This window comes from Pongo pygmaeus, chromosome 8 (genome assembly GCF_028885625.2).
Source record: "Pongo pygmaeus isolate AG05252 chromosome 8, NHGRI_mPonPyg2-v2.0_pri, whole genome shotgun sequence".
NCBI classification, from domain to species: Eukaryota; Metazoa; Chordata; class Mammalia; order Primates; family Hominidae; genus Pongo; species Pongo pygmaeus.
Window position 1 is genome coordinate 116,180,210 of NC_072381.2, and position 20,252 is coordinate 116,200,461.

Below are 20,252 nucleotides of genomic sequence, written 5' to 3' on the forward strand. Positions count from 1 at the left end.
CCTTCGTATTTACGTCTTAAGCCTCATAGAAGTCCTTCTAAACAGCCGTTGGCTGAATTGGCCACTGTCAGAACTCAGGGATGCATTCAAATAGTTCCAGACCAGGGTTTGCTTTTGTTTTAGCTGATCTACGTTTCTTTCTTTTCTTTCCTTCTTTTTTGTTTTATTGTGAAGTATAACAGAACACACAGAAAAATGGCTGATTATATATTGTACGGTTTAAAAAGTAATAATGGGTGAGATCTCACAAATCCCAGAAAACCACCACCAAAGTCAAGAATAGAATATGGACAGCATCCAGAATCTCCCATGAGTCCCTCCTCCTGTTCAACCCCTCCCTCTCTACTCTCCTGACTTCAATGATAATCATATCTGTGCTTTTTCCTTACAGTTCTATCACCTGTATATGCCTCCCTAAACATTATGGTTTAGTTTTGCCTGTTTTTGAACTTTATATAAATGGAATCATGCTGTGTTCTTACGGATTTTGCTTCTTTCATTCAACATGATGCCATCCATGTTGTTGGGCATGTCTATTTATTTTCATTGTTATATACATTTTCATTGTATGGCTATACAGTTTGTCCATTCTACTGTTGATGAACATTTGAGTTGTTTTAGGGACGAGGCTAATCTGAACCTTCTCAAACATGTCATCCTGGTATATATGCACTTGAGCATATAACTAGAGGTACATACATAACTAGGATTGAGATAGCTGCATCATAAGGCATGCTTACCTCAACTTTCCTAGATGATAGCAAGCTCTTTCCAAAATTAGTTGTCTCAAATTTATACTCCTACTAGTAGTGTATTAGAGTTTTCGGCCGGGCGTGGTGGCTCACGCCTGTAATCCCAGCACTTTGGGAGACCAAGGTGGGCGGATCACAAGGTCAGGGGTTCCAGACCAGCCTGGCCAACATGGTGAAACCCCGTCTCTACTAAAAATACAAAAATTAGCCGGGTGTGGTGGCAGGCGCCTGTAATCTCAGCTACTCAGGAGGCTGAGGCAGGAGAATCGCTTGAACCTGGGAGGCAGAGGTTGCAGTGAGCCAAGATTGTGCCACTGCACTCTAGCCTGGGCAACAAAAGTGAAACTCCGTCTCAAAAAAAAAAAAAAAAAAAAGAGTTTTCAATGGTCCGCATTCTTGCTAACACATTGTCTTGTCCAACTTTTAAATTTTTGCCTGTCTTGGGAGAGAGAGTATCATGGTTTATCACAGTTTTGTTTTGTTTTGTTTTTGAGATGGAGTCTTGCTCTGTCACCAGGCTGGAGCACAGTGGTGCAATCTCGGCTCACTGCAATCTCCACCTCCCAGGTTCAAGCAGTTCTCCTGCCTCACCTCCCGAGTAGCTGGGACTACAGGCGCACACCACCACACCTGGCTATTTTTTTTTTTTTTTTTTGTATTTTAATAGAGACAGGGTTTCACTATGTTGGCCAGGATGGTCTCAACATCCTGACCTCATGATCCGCCTGCCTCAGCCTCCCAAAGTGCTGGGATTACAGGCGTGAGCCACCGCGCCTGGTTTATCACAGTTTTATATTTTATTCCCCTAATTGTGCATGGAGGTTGAGCACTTTTTCATCTGTTTGTTGGCTGTTCCATCTGGATTTTCTCTCATGGGCTGTTTCTTTTCAAGTCATTTGCCCATGCTTTTCTTTTGCATTGTGTCTTCTTATTGGTTTGCAGGCGTTCTCTTAACTGGAGCACCTAGTCTATTTAGATTTCTTGTAATTAATGCTGTATTTGTGTTTAAATCTACCCTCTTATTTTGTGCTTTCTACCGTTCCATTTAATACGGATTTTCCTGTTCACTTTAGCTCATTCCACATTGACTTAGGGTCCATTTTGTCTAAGACCCACAGGCCTTAATCCACCTTCAAGGTTGAAGTTAGAAGACAAAGGCTCAGTGGATGTTTCTGGCTAGGACTGGTATTCTGACAAATCTCCATATGTAGATGGGTACTGTGTCAACCAGCTTCCAGAGTGCTGAATCTGCTTTGCTTGCATCATTGCCTCTGAAGTTCCTTCACTAACAGTTCTCCTTCAGGCAGAACCTGGCTTTTTTTTTTTTTTTCCTAATAAAAGTATATTGCTTCTTTCAGTCAAGTAAGGATCCCACCCCATTCTGTATCCAACCAAAGTTCCTGGTCTCCTGGATTCTCCCCTGGGGGCTAGAACTGAATTTCTACACTAAGTTCCCAGTGGAGCTTTGGTCTCCAAATGAGATGTTGTCATAAGTTTCTAATTAGGATTAACAGTAGTAATCAGCTTCTTAAATTAAAGTATCAAAGCATAGCAATACCTTCCTGAGGGAGATAGTTTGGGGTGGTGCAAAAAACATGGGTTAAAGAGGTCAGATGGTCGAGCTTTGCTTTCAGCAAATGTGCACTGAGTGCTCACCGTGGGTGGAACTGGGCCAGGTACCATGGAGGTCGAAGTAGCAAGCTGGCGAGGAGCTCAGTCTGGTGGGAGAAAAAGCAAATAAACAAAGAACCACTGACAACCATGTGACCTATCCTAGATTGGAAGATGGTGATGTCAGCCTGGGCTCTACCACTTCCTGCTTTAGTGAGCTTAGAAAAGTTGCTTAACCTCTGTGAACCTCAGTTTACAGATCAGGAAAGGACTGTACTTTGAGTTATTTGGCTTTAAGCATTTTTTTTTCATATATTATCTTTTGAGTCTCATAATCACCGTACCCTGTGAAGTGTGTAGGGTGGATAATAGCAGTCATTATAAGAGTACAACAATAACAATAATATATGCTTTTAATTGAGTCCCGGTACTCTGGGGCAAGTAATCTACCAAGCAGTTTACATACATTATTTAATCCTGACATCAGTCCTGTTAGACAGGTATTATTATCTCAGTTTTACAGATGAGGAATCTGAAGCTAATAGAAGTTCAGCAACTTGCCCAGGATGGTATTTAGCTACTGGAAGAGCTATGATTAAAACTTAGTACTGTTTTGGTTTTGCACTAAAGCTGCATTGTTATAGTGTGTTATTATGATCTCCGTTGTCTACGTGAAAAACACCTGAGAAATCAGGTGATTTGCTTATAGTCACCCAGCCAAGAAGCTACAGAGATAGTATTCTAACAGAGCTTCTCACGCTTTAATGTGCATACAAATCACTTGGTGATGATGTTAAAACGCACTTTGATTCAGCATATCTAGGGTAGTGCTGTTATTGCATATTTCTAACAAGGTCCCAGGAGATGCTGCTGCTGGTGGTCCTCAGAGAACACTTTGAATAGAAAGGGCCCAGAACACATTGTTTTCTGATCTTTAGCAGGGCTTTTCTGCTCCCCAAGCGGCCATATTCCCTCTTAAGGTCATTGTGAAGGTCGCATGGAATAACAGATGTGAAAACAACTTAATGTATGTTTCAACTACATAGTAATGCATACTTTATGGTCCCTATGTTGATATGAATCAGCTGCGACTCTCTCTGCAAGTAACAGAAATTCATCTCCATTAAGCCTGTTGGCTTAAGTTAAAAAAAAAAAAAAAAAAGAATTTATGGTTTCATGTAAATGAAACGTCTAGGAGTAGCTCTGGCTGCAGGTACGGCTGGATTCAGGACCCAGAGACCCTCTTTAGGACTTGGTTTCTCTCCACGCTGCCTTCCGCTCTTTTGGCTTTGTTTACTGGGGGCTCCCTGGGATGGGCCGTAGCAGCCCAGGCTCTCTCCTCTAGGTGGCATGATGGCTACAGTGACCTCCGCAGCTCTTTCTCCCCCTTCCATTTCCTTCAACAAGGGAAAGCCAGAGTTTTTTCCTAGAAGCTCCCACAAAAGTCCTGAGACTTTTGAGAGAGTCGCTCTGACTGGACTAGCTTAGCACATGTGCACATCCCTGAATTGATCTCTGGCCAGGGCTAGGCCATGCTGTGATTGGCTGGACCTGTGTCTTCTGCTACATCCTCAGAGCTAGGGCAGAGACACACCTAGAGCTCTAGAGCAAGACGAGGGAGGAACAGCTGCTATCAGGAGGAGAGAGAGTGGCTACTGGGAAGGTACAGGGCAAACACTGTATCCATGTGTGTCTCTGGGACAAAGGGGCTGCATATGAGGTCCCACCAGGGTTTGCAGAGGTGGGGAGAAATTCTGATTGCTCTTTCTCCTCTAACTTTATCTTTTGCTCACCAGGTCAAGTATAGGGAGAGAAAGGAGAGATTTTAAGGTATTTTTCATTTCCTCTCTTGAATATTTCTTCATGTACATATCTTATCTCCCCATATACTTCCTGTGGCAAGGGAGTTCCTCAGCTTATTTGAGGCAGAACCTTTCACATGATAGATGTTTAATAAATATGCAAAATGAATAAGAAAGAGAAAATCTGAAGGATCAATAAAAAGTGAGTAGCCTTCTTCCTGCAGACCTGGACAAGATGATTGGAATATATTCTGGGTTGTTCTATAGAAACTTCGTCAATAAGTATGGAACCATAAGCTCTTCAATGCAGAAATGAACTTGGAATAATTTAAACCACTGTCTCCCAGTCACTTCATCAGAGAGTCATCAGGGGATTTTTTGTGGGGGGAGTCCTCTTGCCCAGAGATTCTCTTCAATAGGCTTGGGGTGGGAATGAGACCCCCAGGTGCTTTTGAGGGCAGAGGGCCTGGTTTCAGAGCCACTGGTCTTGCCAGCCTCCTCGCTACAGAGAGGGCTTCTGGCCCTGGGAAGCAGTCTTGTGAATGGTCCATGGTGCTCTCAGTTGGGAAGATGATTGAGAGTCTTCTCTATGTACTGATAGTTACAAAGCAACACAAAACATGGTTCTCACTTGGGGAAGAGTTCACTCTCCAACTGGGAGACAAATTATTGTTGTGCAAAATTACACAAGATTTAAACATGAGTGCATAAGTACAGGAGCTACCAGAAGTTCCATGGCAAAAGGCAGTATGACTGAGGGGTGTGAAAAAGGGAAGAGATTCCTAAACAAGGCCTTGAAGAAGGGGAGAATTAGCTAAAGAGAGACAGAGCTTCCAGGCAGGAGTCGGGTGAGTGATGATGTCGAGCCTGGAAAGCCTGGTAATGTTGAAACAGTCAGGGCTGCCTTGACAGGATCTGGCTCAGATGAGTTCTGGGCTCATCTAGAAGGTTTCAGTGTCTTCCCAGGACTCTTGAAGTGTGTAAAACAGGTGTGGAGTTGTCAGAGAGCATGAAACTTTCCAGCAGCTCCCTTCATGTTGGCCAAGCACTCTGTGACTTTTACGGGTGTAGCCTGCCATGCCCTGAGGCTTTTGGTGGATGCCAGATGGGCCTCATTAACCCACCTTCACAGGTGGAGAAAGTGAGTTTCCCATAGGCAATAAGCCTTGACCCAGGGTGACCTAGCCAGGTGCGGGCAGGGCTGGGGCTGCTCTTCCTGGGTTGAGATTCCTAGTGGTGGTGCCTCCCTCTTAATATGCCAGCACTTTTCTAGGACTGCATGGGGCTTGGAATCTCACCCTTGTCTTAAAAGCAGCAAGATGTGTTAACTCTGAGCACTGTAGATGGTCCCTTGTGGGGCTGTTGAGCGGGATCGTCGTCATCACAGAATGGATGTAAGATAACAATGTCTGACATTTGCTTCAAAATAATATGGGGGTGGGGAGGGAGGGTGGTGAGTACAGATGTGTATTAGTCCATTCTCACACTGCTATAAAGAACTGCCTGAGGCCAGGCCGCGGTGGCTCACGCCTGTAATCCCGGCAGTTTGGGAGGCTGAGGTGGGCGGATCACTTGAGGTCAGGGGTTCAAGACCAGCCTGACCAACATGGTGAAACCTAAACTAAAAATACAAAAATTAGCCAGGTGTGGTGGTGGGCACCTGTAATCCCAGATACTCAGAAAGCTGAGGCAGGAGAATCACTTGAACCCGGAAGGCAGAGGTTGCAGTGAGCCAAGGTCGCACCACTGCATTCCAGCCTGGGACACAGTGCGAGACTCCGTCTCAAAAAAAAAAAAAAAAAAAAGAACTACCTGAAACTGGGTAATTTATTTATAAAGAAAATAGCTTTAACTGGCTCATGGTTCCACAGGCTGTATAGGAAACATGGCTGTGGAGGCCTCAGAAAACTTACAGTCGTGGCAGAAGGCAAAGGGGAAGCAGGCATGTCTTTCATGGCCAGAGCAGGAGTTAGAGTGGGAGCAGGGAGGTGCTACACGCTTTTAAACAGCCAGATCTTGCGAGAACTCTATCACGAGAGTAGTACTAGGGGGATGGTGCTAAACCATTAAAAACCACCCACATGATCCAATCACCTCCCACCAGGCCCCACCTTCAACATCTGGGATTACAATTGAACATGAGATTTGGGTGGGGACACAGAACCAAACCATATCAAGATGCAACAAGATTAGTCACCATCGTTGGCTGAAAATGGGTAATGGATTGTTTGGGGTTCAGTAAACCATTCTCTCTACTTTTGTGTGTGTTTGAACTTTAATAAAAAGGTAACCAAAATTTTATCATAGACCTACTCTTTTCTCTCCCATTTCAATTTTTCTGGGGTGATTACAGCTTTGTTTCACCTGCCTTCTTTATGCCTTAACCCACAGGATACAGAAGCTGTCCAAAGAGGAAGGTTGAGAGAATTTTCTTAGGGCTTTCAGAAGTCAATTCTCTTATTTGAAAATCTTTGGCTACTTCTGTCCCCTTTTCAGATGGCGGCTGGCGGCTGGTCCAGAGAGCACCAAACAATTTGCAATTGCCACCTAAAATAGCAGAACTGATGCTCTGATCCTTAGGAGGGATCACAATACCTGTGACCACTAGTCCCAGCATGTAGTATTTGCAGATTCATATTCATTCTCTGCAGCCACATCCTTCCATCTCTCCAGCCATGCATCTTGGGATGGGTGTTAGGGAGCACCCGCTCCATGCCAGGCTCTCTGCTGGTGCTGGCTGTGTAAAGATCATCAGCCCAGGGGCCCCCTTACTGGGGACCTGGGATCTGGATAGAAGCAACTCCAGGAGGTATGGGCTGAAAGTGACCCCAGGGGGAGGTTCTGTGGTTAAGAAAATAAGGGGCAGAGGAATGTTTAAGCCAAGGAGAGGCTCTTCTAATCTCACTCTAACTGCACCTCTTTGAATCCTGGGAAACTGCACGGGCTACTAGAGGATGTTTTCATCTGCAGTGTCTGATCAGCCTGCTCTGCCCCTCATCGGGGGCACCCCTGAGGGGAAGGGCCTTGGGGTGCCATCTGTGATAACCAAGGTGCAGAAGGGACCAAGAGCTCGTGGAATGCCTCTGGCCCTGACATTGGCCTTACCTGCTCCTGCCCCCATGCACCTGAGCCCCACCCTCATAGTCACTCTGCCGTGGGTAATCTGCAAAACCTCAGCCGCTCCCTGCCAAGACCATCCTCCTTCCATGTCGGTCTTTCCTGGATCTGGGCTGGAAGGAATAACCAGGAGGATATGAAGTTCCAGAAGGGCAGAAGAAAACTGGAACCTTGGGGACTCTTTTTACAACAGAAAGCTCCCCATCCAACTCCCATGGGGAATTTTATTTTATGTTCTGAAGAATTGCCATATACATTTATCCCAGTTTGGGGGCACATTCTTTAGCCCTCGTCTATTCTAGCTTGGCAATGCAAGCCACAGATTTGTGAGGGACCCAGGGTGTGGCTTCCCCGGCGATGGCAGATCTCATGACATGGTCTTGGTCCTGATGGCTCCCACCAACTTTCCCAAGCTCTGCTGCTCCCTTGGTGCCTGTGTGAAGGCAGTGCTGTGACAGGTCCTTTCAGGGACCAGCCATCCCAGCTGGCTTTCCCTTGATGATACAGTGGCCGGAGTCCATTGTGTGGCCCAAGGTGGGCAGGCAGGAAGAAGACCTGCTTGGTGGGATCCACATCAAGTGCAGTCAGCTCCAGGTGAGCCTTCTTCTTCTACCCCAAGTGACAACTGACCCTGGCTGAAGGACCAGTGGTCTCTAGCAACACGGTGGGGTGGGAGGAGACATCCTGGGCAGCAGCTTTCTTCTTGGCCGACACCAGCAGCCTTGGTTTCTCTCCTTGTTTGGCCTTGGTCTGAACAAGGTCCAGTTTAAGCGGCTGAGGAGGCCAGTGCAAGTCTTCGGTGATCTGGTTATTTGTACGTGGCACTTTCATGTGCTTTACAGAGGGTTGATCTCTACAGCTCCAGTTTGACATAAGGGACCATTTGCCAAAGTTGTGGTGCCTTTTCTGGTGGACATCCTGCCCAGTGCTAAGTTTCTGGGCCTTTTCTTAAATGGGGGATTGGCTGATTTCTAAAACTCTGACTTATTCAGGAGCACAGATGAAGGAGTCACTGCCTTCTCTTTGACTTTCTTTCATTTTTGCATCTCCATATGACAAGAGGTGAGGTCCCTCCCTCACTTGAACATTTTATATCTCTTTTGTGTGTCCTAGCCCTGACCTCTCTCCCTGAAACTGCAGGCACCTCCTCCTTCATTCTCACCTTTACTCTGTGTTTTTCCCAGCCCAACCCTCTATCTCAACAATAACAGATAATCAGCCACGCCACTCAGAGCATTCATACCATGCTGGTCCAGCTAGATCACATCTCTGGACCTGAGTTTCCCATCTGTCAAATGAGATACATGATGCTTTTTAACATTTGAATGGCTCTTATTGCATGATTTAGCTGGGCGTGGTGGTTCATGCCTGTAATCCCTGCACTTTGAGAGGCCAAGGCAGGAGGATTGCTTGAGCCCGGGAGTTCAAGACCAGCCCTGGCAACATAGCGAGATTTTGTCTTTTATAAAACCTAAAAAAATTAGCCTGATGTGGTGGTGAGCCCCTGTAGTCCCATCTACTTTGGAGGCTGAAGTGGGAAAATCACTTGTGCCTGGGAGGTTGAGGCTTTCAGTGAGCTATGATTGTGCCATTGCATTCCAGCCTGAGAAACAGAGCAAGACCCCGTTTCTTAAAAAAAAAAAAAAAAAAAAAAAAAAAGAAAATTGCATGATTCTTTGTAAATTACATAGGAAAAAATCAAGGAAAAAAAGTTGATTAAATTTAATAAAACTCATTATCAAAAGTTTCATAGACTGAGGGTTTTTAGTCTTGGTCTTTAAAAAAATCAGCTTTACTTTTTGAGATATAACTCACATTCCATAAAATTCACTCTGCTTGATACATTTTTATTTAAGGAATGAATTCTGCATAGTCTTTAGGAAGATGCTCCTGACTTGCTTTTTGTGCTTATGAATTTCTTTTTAAAAATCATTTATTATTTATTTATTTTGGTTATCGTGTGTCCATTCTGGGTTTAGGAAAGGGCTTTGGTTGGGAATGGGGGGCTGGGGTTGGTCCTATCCTGGCATAGCCACCGTCTAATGACCCCTGGGAAGGATGGAGCCCTGGCTGCCTACTATTCTCAGCTGTGAAGCCTGACTCCCAGCTTATGCCACCCTCCTCACAGATTTACTTTGAGCATCAGCTGATGTCTGTGCATGAGGTGTTGAAGTGGGCACAGGGCATGGAAAGCATGGAAAGGAAGTTGGAGTTAAAATACCTGGTGTCGCGTCCTGATTCTTTTCACTATCTGTGTGACCTTGAAGTGTTCCTTAACCCAACACAACTCCAAGAGTCACCAACTGCATGGAACACAAGGTGGCTGGTGACCCTGGAGCTGTGCAGAGCAGAGACCCTGCCTCGACCCCTCTGGCTCTAAGTTTCCATAGATATAAAAGGTGGAGGCTGCAGCCAGTGATCTTCAAGTCTCTCCAAGTTTACAATGCATGCCTGCCTTCCTTCCTTCCCTCTCTCCATCCCTCTCTCCTTTTCTTTCTTTCACATTTTAGTTTTTTTTATTTGGGCAGAGGTGGTTATTAACAAATGCTGCTTGTCTCCAGTACATGGATGTGAACACCAGGCTCCTTCCTTCCCCAGCTCAATGGACCACTCAGTGTTCTCCGGGCCACTCAGCCCTACCCAGTTCAGCATTATACTCACTCTCATCCATTGGATTACACCTTTTGTCTTCCCCACACAAGGCATTTTTTTCCTTTTGGTGGACCAGGCAACGAACGACCCAGGTCAGAGTTGCTTCCCTCTGGTGTTTGCAAGGCCATCTCTGATCTGATGGTGATCTCTCTGACTTTGCTAGAAACCCGGGAAGGCCGTGGCTGCCATCATCCAGGACATCCATTCCCAGAGGGAGAGGGACATGTTCCGGGAAGCAGACAGGTGAGACCCCAAGCCCTAAGTCTCCAGGCAGGTTCTGGGCAGTGGGAACACACTCCTGTTTCTCATTCTTAGGGGCATTTGAGGCACGCTGTGGCCTGCTTTTGCCCCTACCCCATCCGTCTGCTCTTCTGGGTCCCACCTTTCCATGTTCCCCATGAAAAACACCAGTCCAGTTCAGACATGCTGCTCTGCTTAACCTCAGAAAAATGCAAAATGCTGAGCTTCCCTTCAGCTCCTCCCACTTTGTTGGAAAATAATATAGGAAAAGGTCTGTTAATATTTGGCCCTTTGGGGCAAGTCTACACCCTACTAAAACAGCCTAAAAGTAATGCCTGTGTGTGTGTGTGCGTGTGTGCGCGTGTGTATGTGTGGCTTCTGTTTAGAACCAGCTCTTGGTTTTTCATGAGTTGAATGTAGATGTAGGATGTAAAATGTAGATGGTTAAACAAAATCAGTTATTTGAACAGTCACTTTCTCTGAACATTGAATATATTCAGTTTTCCAACCCATTCCTTCCAATCGAAGTTTGTGATCAGGCCAAGCTGGGGCTACAAGTTGACCACTGTCACTCCCCTACAAAGACAGTTCCTGCGGAGAACCAAGGTAGAAAACCGCAGGAGCAGGCATCTGGCTGGCACCTCCTGGGATTCTTGCTGGGGTGGCCACAGGCAGCGCTGTCACTTCCCTGTAGAGGGCACAAGCCCGGGCTGTTTCCCCCATGATGGTCAAGGCAGCCTGGTCCTAGCGAGATGCACCTCGGTGTCCCCTGGTCAGTGAGGGCTGTGCGGTTTTCCTGTATTCGGGAACTTAATGAAAAAATGCCCATCCTTTTAGAATATCGGATATATGACTCAGTTGACCTGCTTAATAACCAAACAGCCTTCAGAGTGTATGTGTATATGTGTGTGTATATCTTTGTATGTAACTGTTCAGGCTGGGAATCTTTATTTGTTTATTAGTTTGTCTGTTTGTTTGTTTTTTTAAATTGTGGTTATTTGGGTTTTTTAAAGACGTGTAAAGCCTGTAATTCTGCAGCAGAGTGGAGGGGGTTTAGGAAGTCTTGCTCTGAACCTTACACAGATTGGGGTCCTTGGCTGGGTTTCAGTTTCTTCATCTCAAACTGTGTAGATCAGGATTCTAGAGTATCTTCCAACCCTAAAATGCCTTCCTAATTCTTTTTTTAACCTCTGAGCCTGCCCTCCCCAATAGTTAGCATCCGTTTTCCATGCATAAATTGAGCTGAGAAATAAATGAGAAAACTGGAGGCTAAGAGGTTGGCTTCATTCTGATATAGCCCAAATGTAGGAGTGGCTTCAAGTCTTGTAGCTAAGAGGCTGGCTAACGGCACCCAGGGTTAGGCAGCCTTGCCCACTAGGCTGGACTAGGGCAATCTTGCCCCCCCAGTGCCCACCCCGCACACGCCCAGGAGGAGAGTCAGAGGTCCGCTCCCTGGGCATAGCTCCCTTCCAAGAGAAGGCAAGCTGGAACCGAGCCAAATCAACCCAGTTCTTCTTCCTAGTTCCCAGGAGCAGAATGAGTAAAGGGACAGAGAGTGGCCAGTGCTGTGCTTAGGAGAAGTCCTCTGCACGGAAGCCAGAAGGGAGGAAAAGGCTTTCTCCTGAACCACTCTGTGTGGTTCTGTAGAGTTGGGAGTTAAGCGTGTACACAGTTACATGCACAGTATATCTAAGACAGAGACTGTGTGTATCTGTGTGTGGGTGAGGTGGGATGGGAGGCGTGAAGATTCTAAATCCTGCTCCTTGGTTCCCCACAGATATGGCCCAGAAAGGCCGCGGTCTCGTAGTCCGGTGAGCCGGTCACTCTCCCCGAGGTCCCACACTCCCAGCTTCACCTCCTGCAGCTCTTCCCACAGCCCTCCGGGCCCCTCCCGGGCTGACTGGGGCAATGGCCGGGACTCCTGGGAGCACTCTCCCTATGCTAGGAGGGAGGAAGAGCGAGACCCGGCTCCCTGGAGGGAGAACGGGGATGACAAGAGGGACAGGATGGACCCCTGGGCACATGATCGCAAACACCACCCCCGGCAACTGGACAAGGCTGAGTTGGACGAGCGACCAGAAGGAGGGAGGCCCCACCGGGAGAAGTACCCGAGATCTGGGTCTCCCAACCCACCCCACTCTGTGTCCAGCTACAAAAGCCGCGAAGACGGCTACTACCGGAAAGAGCCCAAAGCCAAGTCGGACAAGTATCTGAAGCAGCAGCAGGATGCCCCCGGGAGGTCCAGGAGGAAAGATGAGGCCAGGCTGCGGGAAAGCAGACACCCCCATCCCGATGACTCAGGCAAGGAAGATGGGCTGGGGCCAAAGGTCACTAGGGCCCCTGAGGGTGCCAAGGCCAAGCAGAATGAGAAAAATAAAACCAAGAGACCTGATAGAGACCAAGAAGGAGCTGATGATAGAAAAGAAAACACAATGGCAGAGAATGAGGTAATGATCAATTTCTTCCCCAGGTAAGGCGAGGCAGGCCCTGAAGGAGAATAATCATAATAATATAATGAGGATGAATGTTTATTGAATGAATGAACATTTACTGGCTATTTACTATGCGCTAGGCACTGTGCAAGACACTTTATCTCCATGAACTCATTTAATCCTCACAGGTTTTGAGTACCAACCTTTGAGCTTGGTACTATTGTTACTGCAGATGAGGAAACTGAGGCACAGAGAACTTACGTTATTTGTCCAAGAACACACGGTCAGGAAATGGCAGACCCAGAATTATACCCAGGAGATCTGGCCCCAAATTCCATGGCACCTGTTGCCTTTACTAGAAGTTAGGGTGGGACATGATGGAAAGGCCTGTAGTCCTGTTCGTCCAGTAGGGAGTGGCCTGAGGTGTTTGCACCCAAAGAGCCTCCCAAGGGAGATTAGATCTTTGGTTCATTCTGTCCTCCCTCCTGCCAAAAGCATTTACCAGTCTTGGAAGTCTGATGAGAGGTGGTGAAGGAGAAGCCGTCACCACCCGCTAAATTAAACTGGGTGCCCAGAGCTATCCACAGTGTTTTACCTCCACCCTAACAAAAATGCACGGTGGCTGGGCACAGTGGCTCATGCCTGTAATCCCAGCACTTTGGGAGGCCGAGGCAGGCAGATCACCTGAGGTCAGGAGTTCGAGACCAGCCTGGCCAATATGGTGAAACCCTGTCTTTACTAAAAATACAAAAATTAGCCAGGCAAGGTGGTGCACCCCTGTAGTCCCAGCTACTCAGGAGGCTGAGGCAGGAGAATCACTTTAACCCGGGAGGTGGAGGCTGCAGTGAGCCGAGATCATGTCATTGCACTCCAGCCTGGATGACAAGAGTGAAACTCTATTTCCAAAAAAAAAAAAAAAAAAAAAAATGCATGACAGTGGCTGGCACCTTCATGGCATCTGAAAGGTCTGAGGGCTTGCAGCAGTACTTCAGTTCACACAGGGGCATCACAAGGAGGGTTGTGGTTACCAGGTTTATATTCTAACTTTGCTTACACTTCCTTCTTGCCAGAGCCTTCTATATTTAAGTAGGGGTAGGATAAGTGAGGTTTGGCAATATGCATAAGGAGCCTCCCATTCTGACCTGGGAGTTGGTGACAATACTAAGTGCAAATAAGGAGCCCAAATCTCTACTCCATGAACACTGAAGAGTCACCCTTTTGGATGCTACTTCAGCATTCATTCCAACATGTATAGATGGAGTGCCACTTTGCCAGGTGGTGTGCTAGGTATAGGTGAGCCAAAGGTGAATAGGACATAGTCCATGTTATAGCAGAGACTGAAGTCCACTGGTGGAAACAGACCTATTAATATAAAAATAATTTGTATACAATGGGACTCATGCCAGCATTTACAGTGGTTGAGCTGCTCTGTGGGCAATTATTAACTCTGCACAGGAACAGGAGAAGAGCTGCTCAGAGAGGGTGATATTTGAGCTGAGTATTAGAAGTAGAAAAAAGCAGTTTGGGTTTGTTTTTTTTTGTTTTTTTTTTTTTTGAGACGGAGTCTCACTCTGTTGCCCAGGCTGGAGTGCAGTGGTGTGATCTCAGCTCACTGCAACCTCTGCCTCCCGGATTCAAGCAATTCTCCTGCCTCAGCCTCCTTAGTATTTGGGATTACAGGTGTGCGCCACCACGCCCGGCTAATTTTTATATTATTAGTAGAGACGGGGTTTCACCATGTTGGTCAGGCTGGTCTCGAAGCGCTGACCTCGTGATCCTCCTGCCTCGGCCTCCCAAAGTGCTGGGATTACAGGCGTGAGCCACCATGCCCCACCGAGGTTCTTGATATAAGCAGAAGCAAGGGCAAAAGTGAAAAAGAAAGACTGTTTTGAAGAACCTGGAGATACTCTGCATGGCTGCATCTTTAGGGCATATTAGGGATAATGTTTTTAAAGAGTAAAATCATGACTCTGATGCACATATATAATGAATACATGTCAAAGGTTTTATTCAACTCATTAATTAATGAGGGCATCATGAGATGCAAAAAACCAACTCAAAAGAGAATCCAAAGAGTAGGCAACATATACAGGCAATCAGGAATGCTAAAATGAATTTGCTAATAGGTGTAAAAGTGGCCCCTTCCACAGGGGGCAGGGAATCGGTTGCATCTCCAGCAGAGACAATTCATGTGCATCTCTAGGAATAAGAATCATTTGTATTAGGATCTGATTTCTGCAACTCATACAGTTGTAAAATAGCTCAGTTCAAGATAATGAAAGGTTCAGACTTCTATAGAATCAGATGCCCTGAAAGGATGTGCTAGACAAATGCCCAGCATTCCAGTGAAAGAACACCCAGTAGTCTTTTTTTGCCCATTACAAAGTCTGCCACGATTTTTCCTAACTGGCATAGCAGGGGGAAGAACAGGAGATGAGATGAGGGAAGAGGGTGAGACTCATGGAAGACACTGTGTGCCTCACCAAGGACTTGAACTGGATCCCAAGGACCTGGTGAACCAGTGGATATTTTTAAAAGTATATGTGCTTGGAGGTGTCCAAGTTGCTGGTGATGGATGATGGGCAGAGAGCAAGAGTAGGCAGGGGCTCAAGGAAAGCCTGGGCTTCATGTGGATACCACCAGCCTGCCAACCCTCTCTCCCCCAAGGCTGAGAGCTGGAGCTGCTTCCTGCACTTCTACTCACACTCCTGAGACTCTGCTCTGGGAACCTCATTTCTTCTACTGTTTTACCACCCTGCTCTCATCGGTTTGTATAACATTGCTCATTTAAGGTGACACTATGTGTCAGCCAAAGAGCCCCTGATGGAAAAAGAATCTCAGAAAGCCCCAAGAGTTTCCCCACAGTTCTGTCCCTCAAGTTGGTTCTGCCTCTTACAACCCTGGAGTGGGGTCAGTAGGGACTTACTGGGGCCCCTCACAGATTGTTTCTTTAGGTTTGGAGCCAGGCAGTCCAACACTGTGTGTTGGAATGACAGCAGAACAGAGAGTATTTTGCACTGTCCTCAAACTCTGTATGATGAACTCAAGAAAAGCCCAGACCCCACAGGGCTGCCCCAGGAGTCAGATAACAGGTGGCAACTGAATTTGCGAATGAAGGCAGCAGGGCTTGCTGTTCTTCCAGTGCACCAGGCACCTCCCGCCCTCAGCGCCTTTACAGGTGTTGCTGCTGCCAAGGAGCCACAAGTCTTCCTGGCTTGCTCCTCACCTCCTTTGTCTTTACTCATGGCCACATTCTCTATTCTCCCTGGCCACTGCATACGATTTCAACACCCCAAACTACTCTTCTCCCTCCCACCACTGCAAACTATCTCAACACCCCAACCCCCTCCCCTCCGCTGACACTACTGCAGACCATCTCAACACCCCAACCCATTCCTCTCCCTCCCCACCACTGCATACCATCTCAACACCCCAACCCACTCTTCTCCATCCCCACCGCTGCATACCATCTCAGCACCCTAACCCACTCTTCTCCCTCCCCACCACTGCAGACCATCTCAACACCCCAACCCACTCTTCTCCGTCCCCACCGCTGCAGACCATCTCAACACCCCAACCCGCTCTTCTCCCTCCCCACTAGTACATACCATCTCAACACCCCAACCCACTCTTCTCCCTCCCCACCGCTGCAGACCATCTCAACACCCCAACCCACTCTTTTCCCTCCCCACCAGTGCATACCAACTCAACACCCCAACCTGCTCCCCTCCCTCCCGCCACTGCAGACCATCTCAATACCCCAACCCATTCCTCTCCCTCCCCACCACTGCAGACCATCTCAACACCTCAACCCCCTCCTCTCCCTCCCTGCTTTCCTGTTTTTGGTGGCATTTACCACCTTCAAACCTATCACTTAATGTCTTTATTTTACTTAGTGTCTATTGTCACCCCCAGCTCCAGGTGTAAACTTCACAAGGCAGGAAGTTTTGTCTGTTGTGTTCACTGCTCTGTTCCCAGTCCCTAGAGGAGGGCTTGGCACAGAGCAGGTGTCCAATGAGTACTTGTTGAAGGTATGAAGGTTGGAACCCAGACTCTGGAAGCAAAGGCCTGGCTTCTGAGAACCAGGTCAGACCCTGCTTTCTTCTGCCTCACTTTTCTTGTTTGTAAAATGGGTGTGATCACAAGGCTGTTGTAGTACTTTAAAGAGGTCATGCTCATTAAAATATCCTGAGCTCTCTGGAGAAAGTTCCCATGGTTGAGAAGCCAGTGTGCGTGCTGCTCCGTGGTGATGGGTGGCCACGTCCATACCTGAGACCCAATCCTGGCCACAGGACCGTAAAGAGGAGGAAAGAAATGAAGTCACAGATAAGGAAAACATGGGAAAGAAACACTGCTACATCCTACTGGGAGGGAGGGTTCGAGAGTGGCAGGCCCAGGTGACTAGGGAAGGGAAGCCAGGCTAATGACAAGTGGAGCCAGGCCAGTGTGATGGGACCATGGCTGACTGAAAAAGTGGTGCCATCTGTGGGGCCGGAGCCACTGCTCAGCTCCATTCTACAGCTGCCATGCAGGAATGCATGCCACGCTGTCAAATCTCCCTTTTCTTGGAGCAAGACAAATGTCTAGTATAAACCAAAACATACCTGTGGGCCAGATGCCATCTAGAAGCCCCAGAGTGTAAACCCTGGTATATATAACCAATCCATAAGAGGTGAAGATTTTTAAAACCTTTATGCTTCAGAGCCTAGACAAGACCCAACCACGTGGGAAGACAGGTGAGAACTTGTTAGTCACCCCACCCCCTTCTACCAATTTCATTATTTTATTGACCAATATTTGTGGAGCACCCAGCACTGGGACTACAGTTAGTGACACTGAAATGACCCCTGGGCTCGTGGAGCTCATAGTCTAGTGAGAGAAATGCTAATCCAGTGATTTATTAAATGAACAGAAGAGCTTGAGTATTAAGTGCTAAGAAGGAGATGAAGGTACTCAATGCTGTGAATGCCTGTGATAAATCTGAGCCTTCTCAGGGTTAGGCTGTGCCTATTGAGATTTGGAGGCATGGTGAGTATTGACTGGGTGAAAAGGAAGCGAAAAGACAGAGGAAGCAGCATACACAAGGGCTTCCAGCAGCTCCAGGGCTCCAGCATTGCCGTAGCAGAGAGCTGGCATTAGAGTAACAGGAGGTGAGGCCGACTTGTCAACAGGGCCTACACTATGCAGGGCCTTGTAGGCAGGTTGAAGATTTTTGCCTTTATCCTAACTACCAGGGGAAGCAAATGAAGTATTTAAGCAAGAAAATACAGTGAGGAGGCTGGACACAGTGGCTCACGCCTGTAATCCCAGCACTTTGGGAGGCTGAGGCAGGCAGATCACTTGAGGTCAGGAGTTCGAGACCAGCCTGGCCAACATGGTGAAACCCTGTCTCTACTAAAAATACAAAAAAAAAAAAAAAAAAAAATTAGCCAGGTGTGGTGGCAGGCGCCTGTAATCCCAGTTACTCGGGAGGCTGAGGCAGCAGAATTGCTTGAACCCAGGAGGCAGAGATTGCGGTGAGCTGAGATCATGCCATTGCACTCCAGCCTGGGCAACAAGAGCAAAACTCCATCTCAAAAAAAAAAAGACAATATGGTGAGGATGTGATCATTTTTGCATTTTGGAATGATCATTCTTGATTGCCTTGGGAAGAATAGATTTTGGGGGAAGGTACAGAGCAGAAGTGGGAGACCAGTTTGGAAGTGATTCGGTAGCCCGGGCCATGTGGTGGCAGAGCCCTGCTTGCAACAGTTGGCGTTTCAGTCTTGGTCTGTGAGCTGCTGTGGGCAGCTGGGGGCACCCGTTGCACCTGTCTGTTCCCCTTAAGCTGCTGCTCTCTCCTGGAAGTGATCCCACAGCAAAGGGAAGCTCTGAAAGGTTGTTTCCTTTGCCTGCAGGGTGGAAGAGCAGGGGTCTGCTTGGTGGAGGGCTTTCAGCCCGGCTAGCAAGACTGTCCCTGCCTCTCCCAACTTGAACTGAAGGGGGTCCCTTTACTGTGTTGATCTGGGAGTGTGGCTGCAGGAACTGCTTGGGAAGGGTAAGGATTATTCATTTTGACAAGAGAGGGCCATGGATAGTTGATTCAGAGAGATAAAAATAAAGTCACCTGTTGGTAGAAGCTATAATAGCTAAAAAGGTATTTGTAGCTGCTTTATACTCAGGCTAGTGCAGTAGACTTCAGCAAAGCTTTCAGTGGAATCTTCCACAGCAAACACTGGAAACAGAAAGGACTTGAGGATTTGAACCATGTATCCCTGTCCAGTAATAACTGGTGAATCCAGTCAGCCCTGAGCTTCTGCTCCAGCTGGCTCCTAGTCAGCTCAAGGGGGTGTGTCTGACTGTAAGAAATCAGGACGAGAGTGGTTTACTTCGAACCAACCTCAGCCAAGCATGTCCTAGAACTGCAACTTGCCCCTCAGAAAGCCCAGGAGTAGTCATTGATTTGGTGGCCAAAGTTTAAGTCATGGGAGAATATCCCCCAGAAACTTCTATTGTGGGGGTTGGCAAAGTTTTCTACAAAGGACTAGATAGTAAATATTTTAGCCTATGTGGGCCAAGAGGCAAAATTGAGGATTTTACGTAGGCACTTCTATAATCACTTAAGATGTAATTATCTAAACATGTAAAATTCATTCTTAGCTCACAAGCTATACAAAAACAGGCTGCAGGTCAGATTTGGCCTGCAGACTATAGTTTGCTGACCCCTGTCTTAAAGGTTGGGTAGAGGCCCTAATTCTGAAACCAAACACCTGCTTTCAATTGTTCAGTTTCACAGACATGCGCACTACTGTGAGGGCCCTGATTTGGGGGAAGGGAATACAAGGAAGGAGGAAAGGGAGTGTTAGTTTGGTCTATCACTCTAGGACAGAGGGCAAAAGAAAGGTGTGAGGGCACTCTGACTGGGTGACAACGCCCCTTCTACCTATAAGTATCCTGAATGATTTTTTTCATAGCCAAGATGACTCTGTTGGGGAAATGTCGCCGTAATGGTTAACCCCAGGGTCTTGGCCGGCCCAAGTCAGTTCAAGTTTTGTTGCTTCTACTCTGCAAAAAATACTGAGTCTGCCAAGTATTTCTGCCCCCTAAAGACATCGGGCCAGGCTTCAAGACATTTCTCTGCCTCCATTTGTCTGTGTGACTGTGAGCAAATTACTTAACCTCTCTGAACCTCAGTTTTCTAATCTATAAAATGAAGATGCTAATAGCAGCTGCCTCCGAGGGATTCTGGGAGGATAAAGGAAATGCTGTATGTGAAACCTGTCTGAGAGCTGGGACCTGCATTCAATATCATTCTTTTTTTCTTCTCCCTGTCACTGCTGACTGTTGATTTGGTTTGCTCTGTTCTTCCTTTGGTAAGGCTGGAAAAGAGGAACAGGAGGGCATGGAAGAAAGCCCTCAATCAGTGGGCAGACAGGAGAAAGAAGCAGAGTTCTCTGATCCGGAAAACACAAGGACAAAGAAGGTAAAGTTTGTTTCAGATTCCGCACTTCTGCCATGAGGGACTGAGTCACAGGAGTCCCCCTTTTACCCGGTGATGTCCTGCTGGATGGAATATGGCTGAGACCCCACCATTAGTTCCATGAATGAACCAGTCCTCCTAGCACTACTTTGGAGGAGTGGCTGTGCCTGGAATCTTCGGACAGTTT

At 47.1% G+C, this 20,252-nt stretch overlaps 1 protein-coding gene across 3 annotated transcripts in view; it reads left to right on the forward strand.

Annotated features, from left to right (window-relative positions):
• Positions 1-20,252, forward strand: part of RBM20 (RNA binding motif protein 20) — a 199,261-nt gene that overhangs the window by 159,923 nt on the left and 19,086 nt on the right. For all 3 annotated transcript variants that reach the window (XR_010127465.1, XM_054436183.2, XM_054436184.2), the window contains exons 8-10: positions 10,098-10,177; positions 11,952-12,621; positions 19,964-20,068. Coding sequence is in view for 2 of the 3 variants with exons in the window: in XM_054436183.2 (XP_054292158.1) it covers positions 10,098-10,177; positions 11,952-12,621; positions 19,964-20,068 (855 nt within the window). In the remaining variant the exon portion in view is untranslated. The remainder of the gene's footprint in view (positions 1-10,097; positions 10,178-11,951; positions 12,622-19,963; positions 20,069-20,252) is intronic.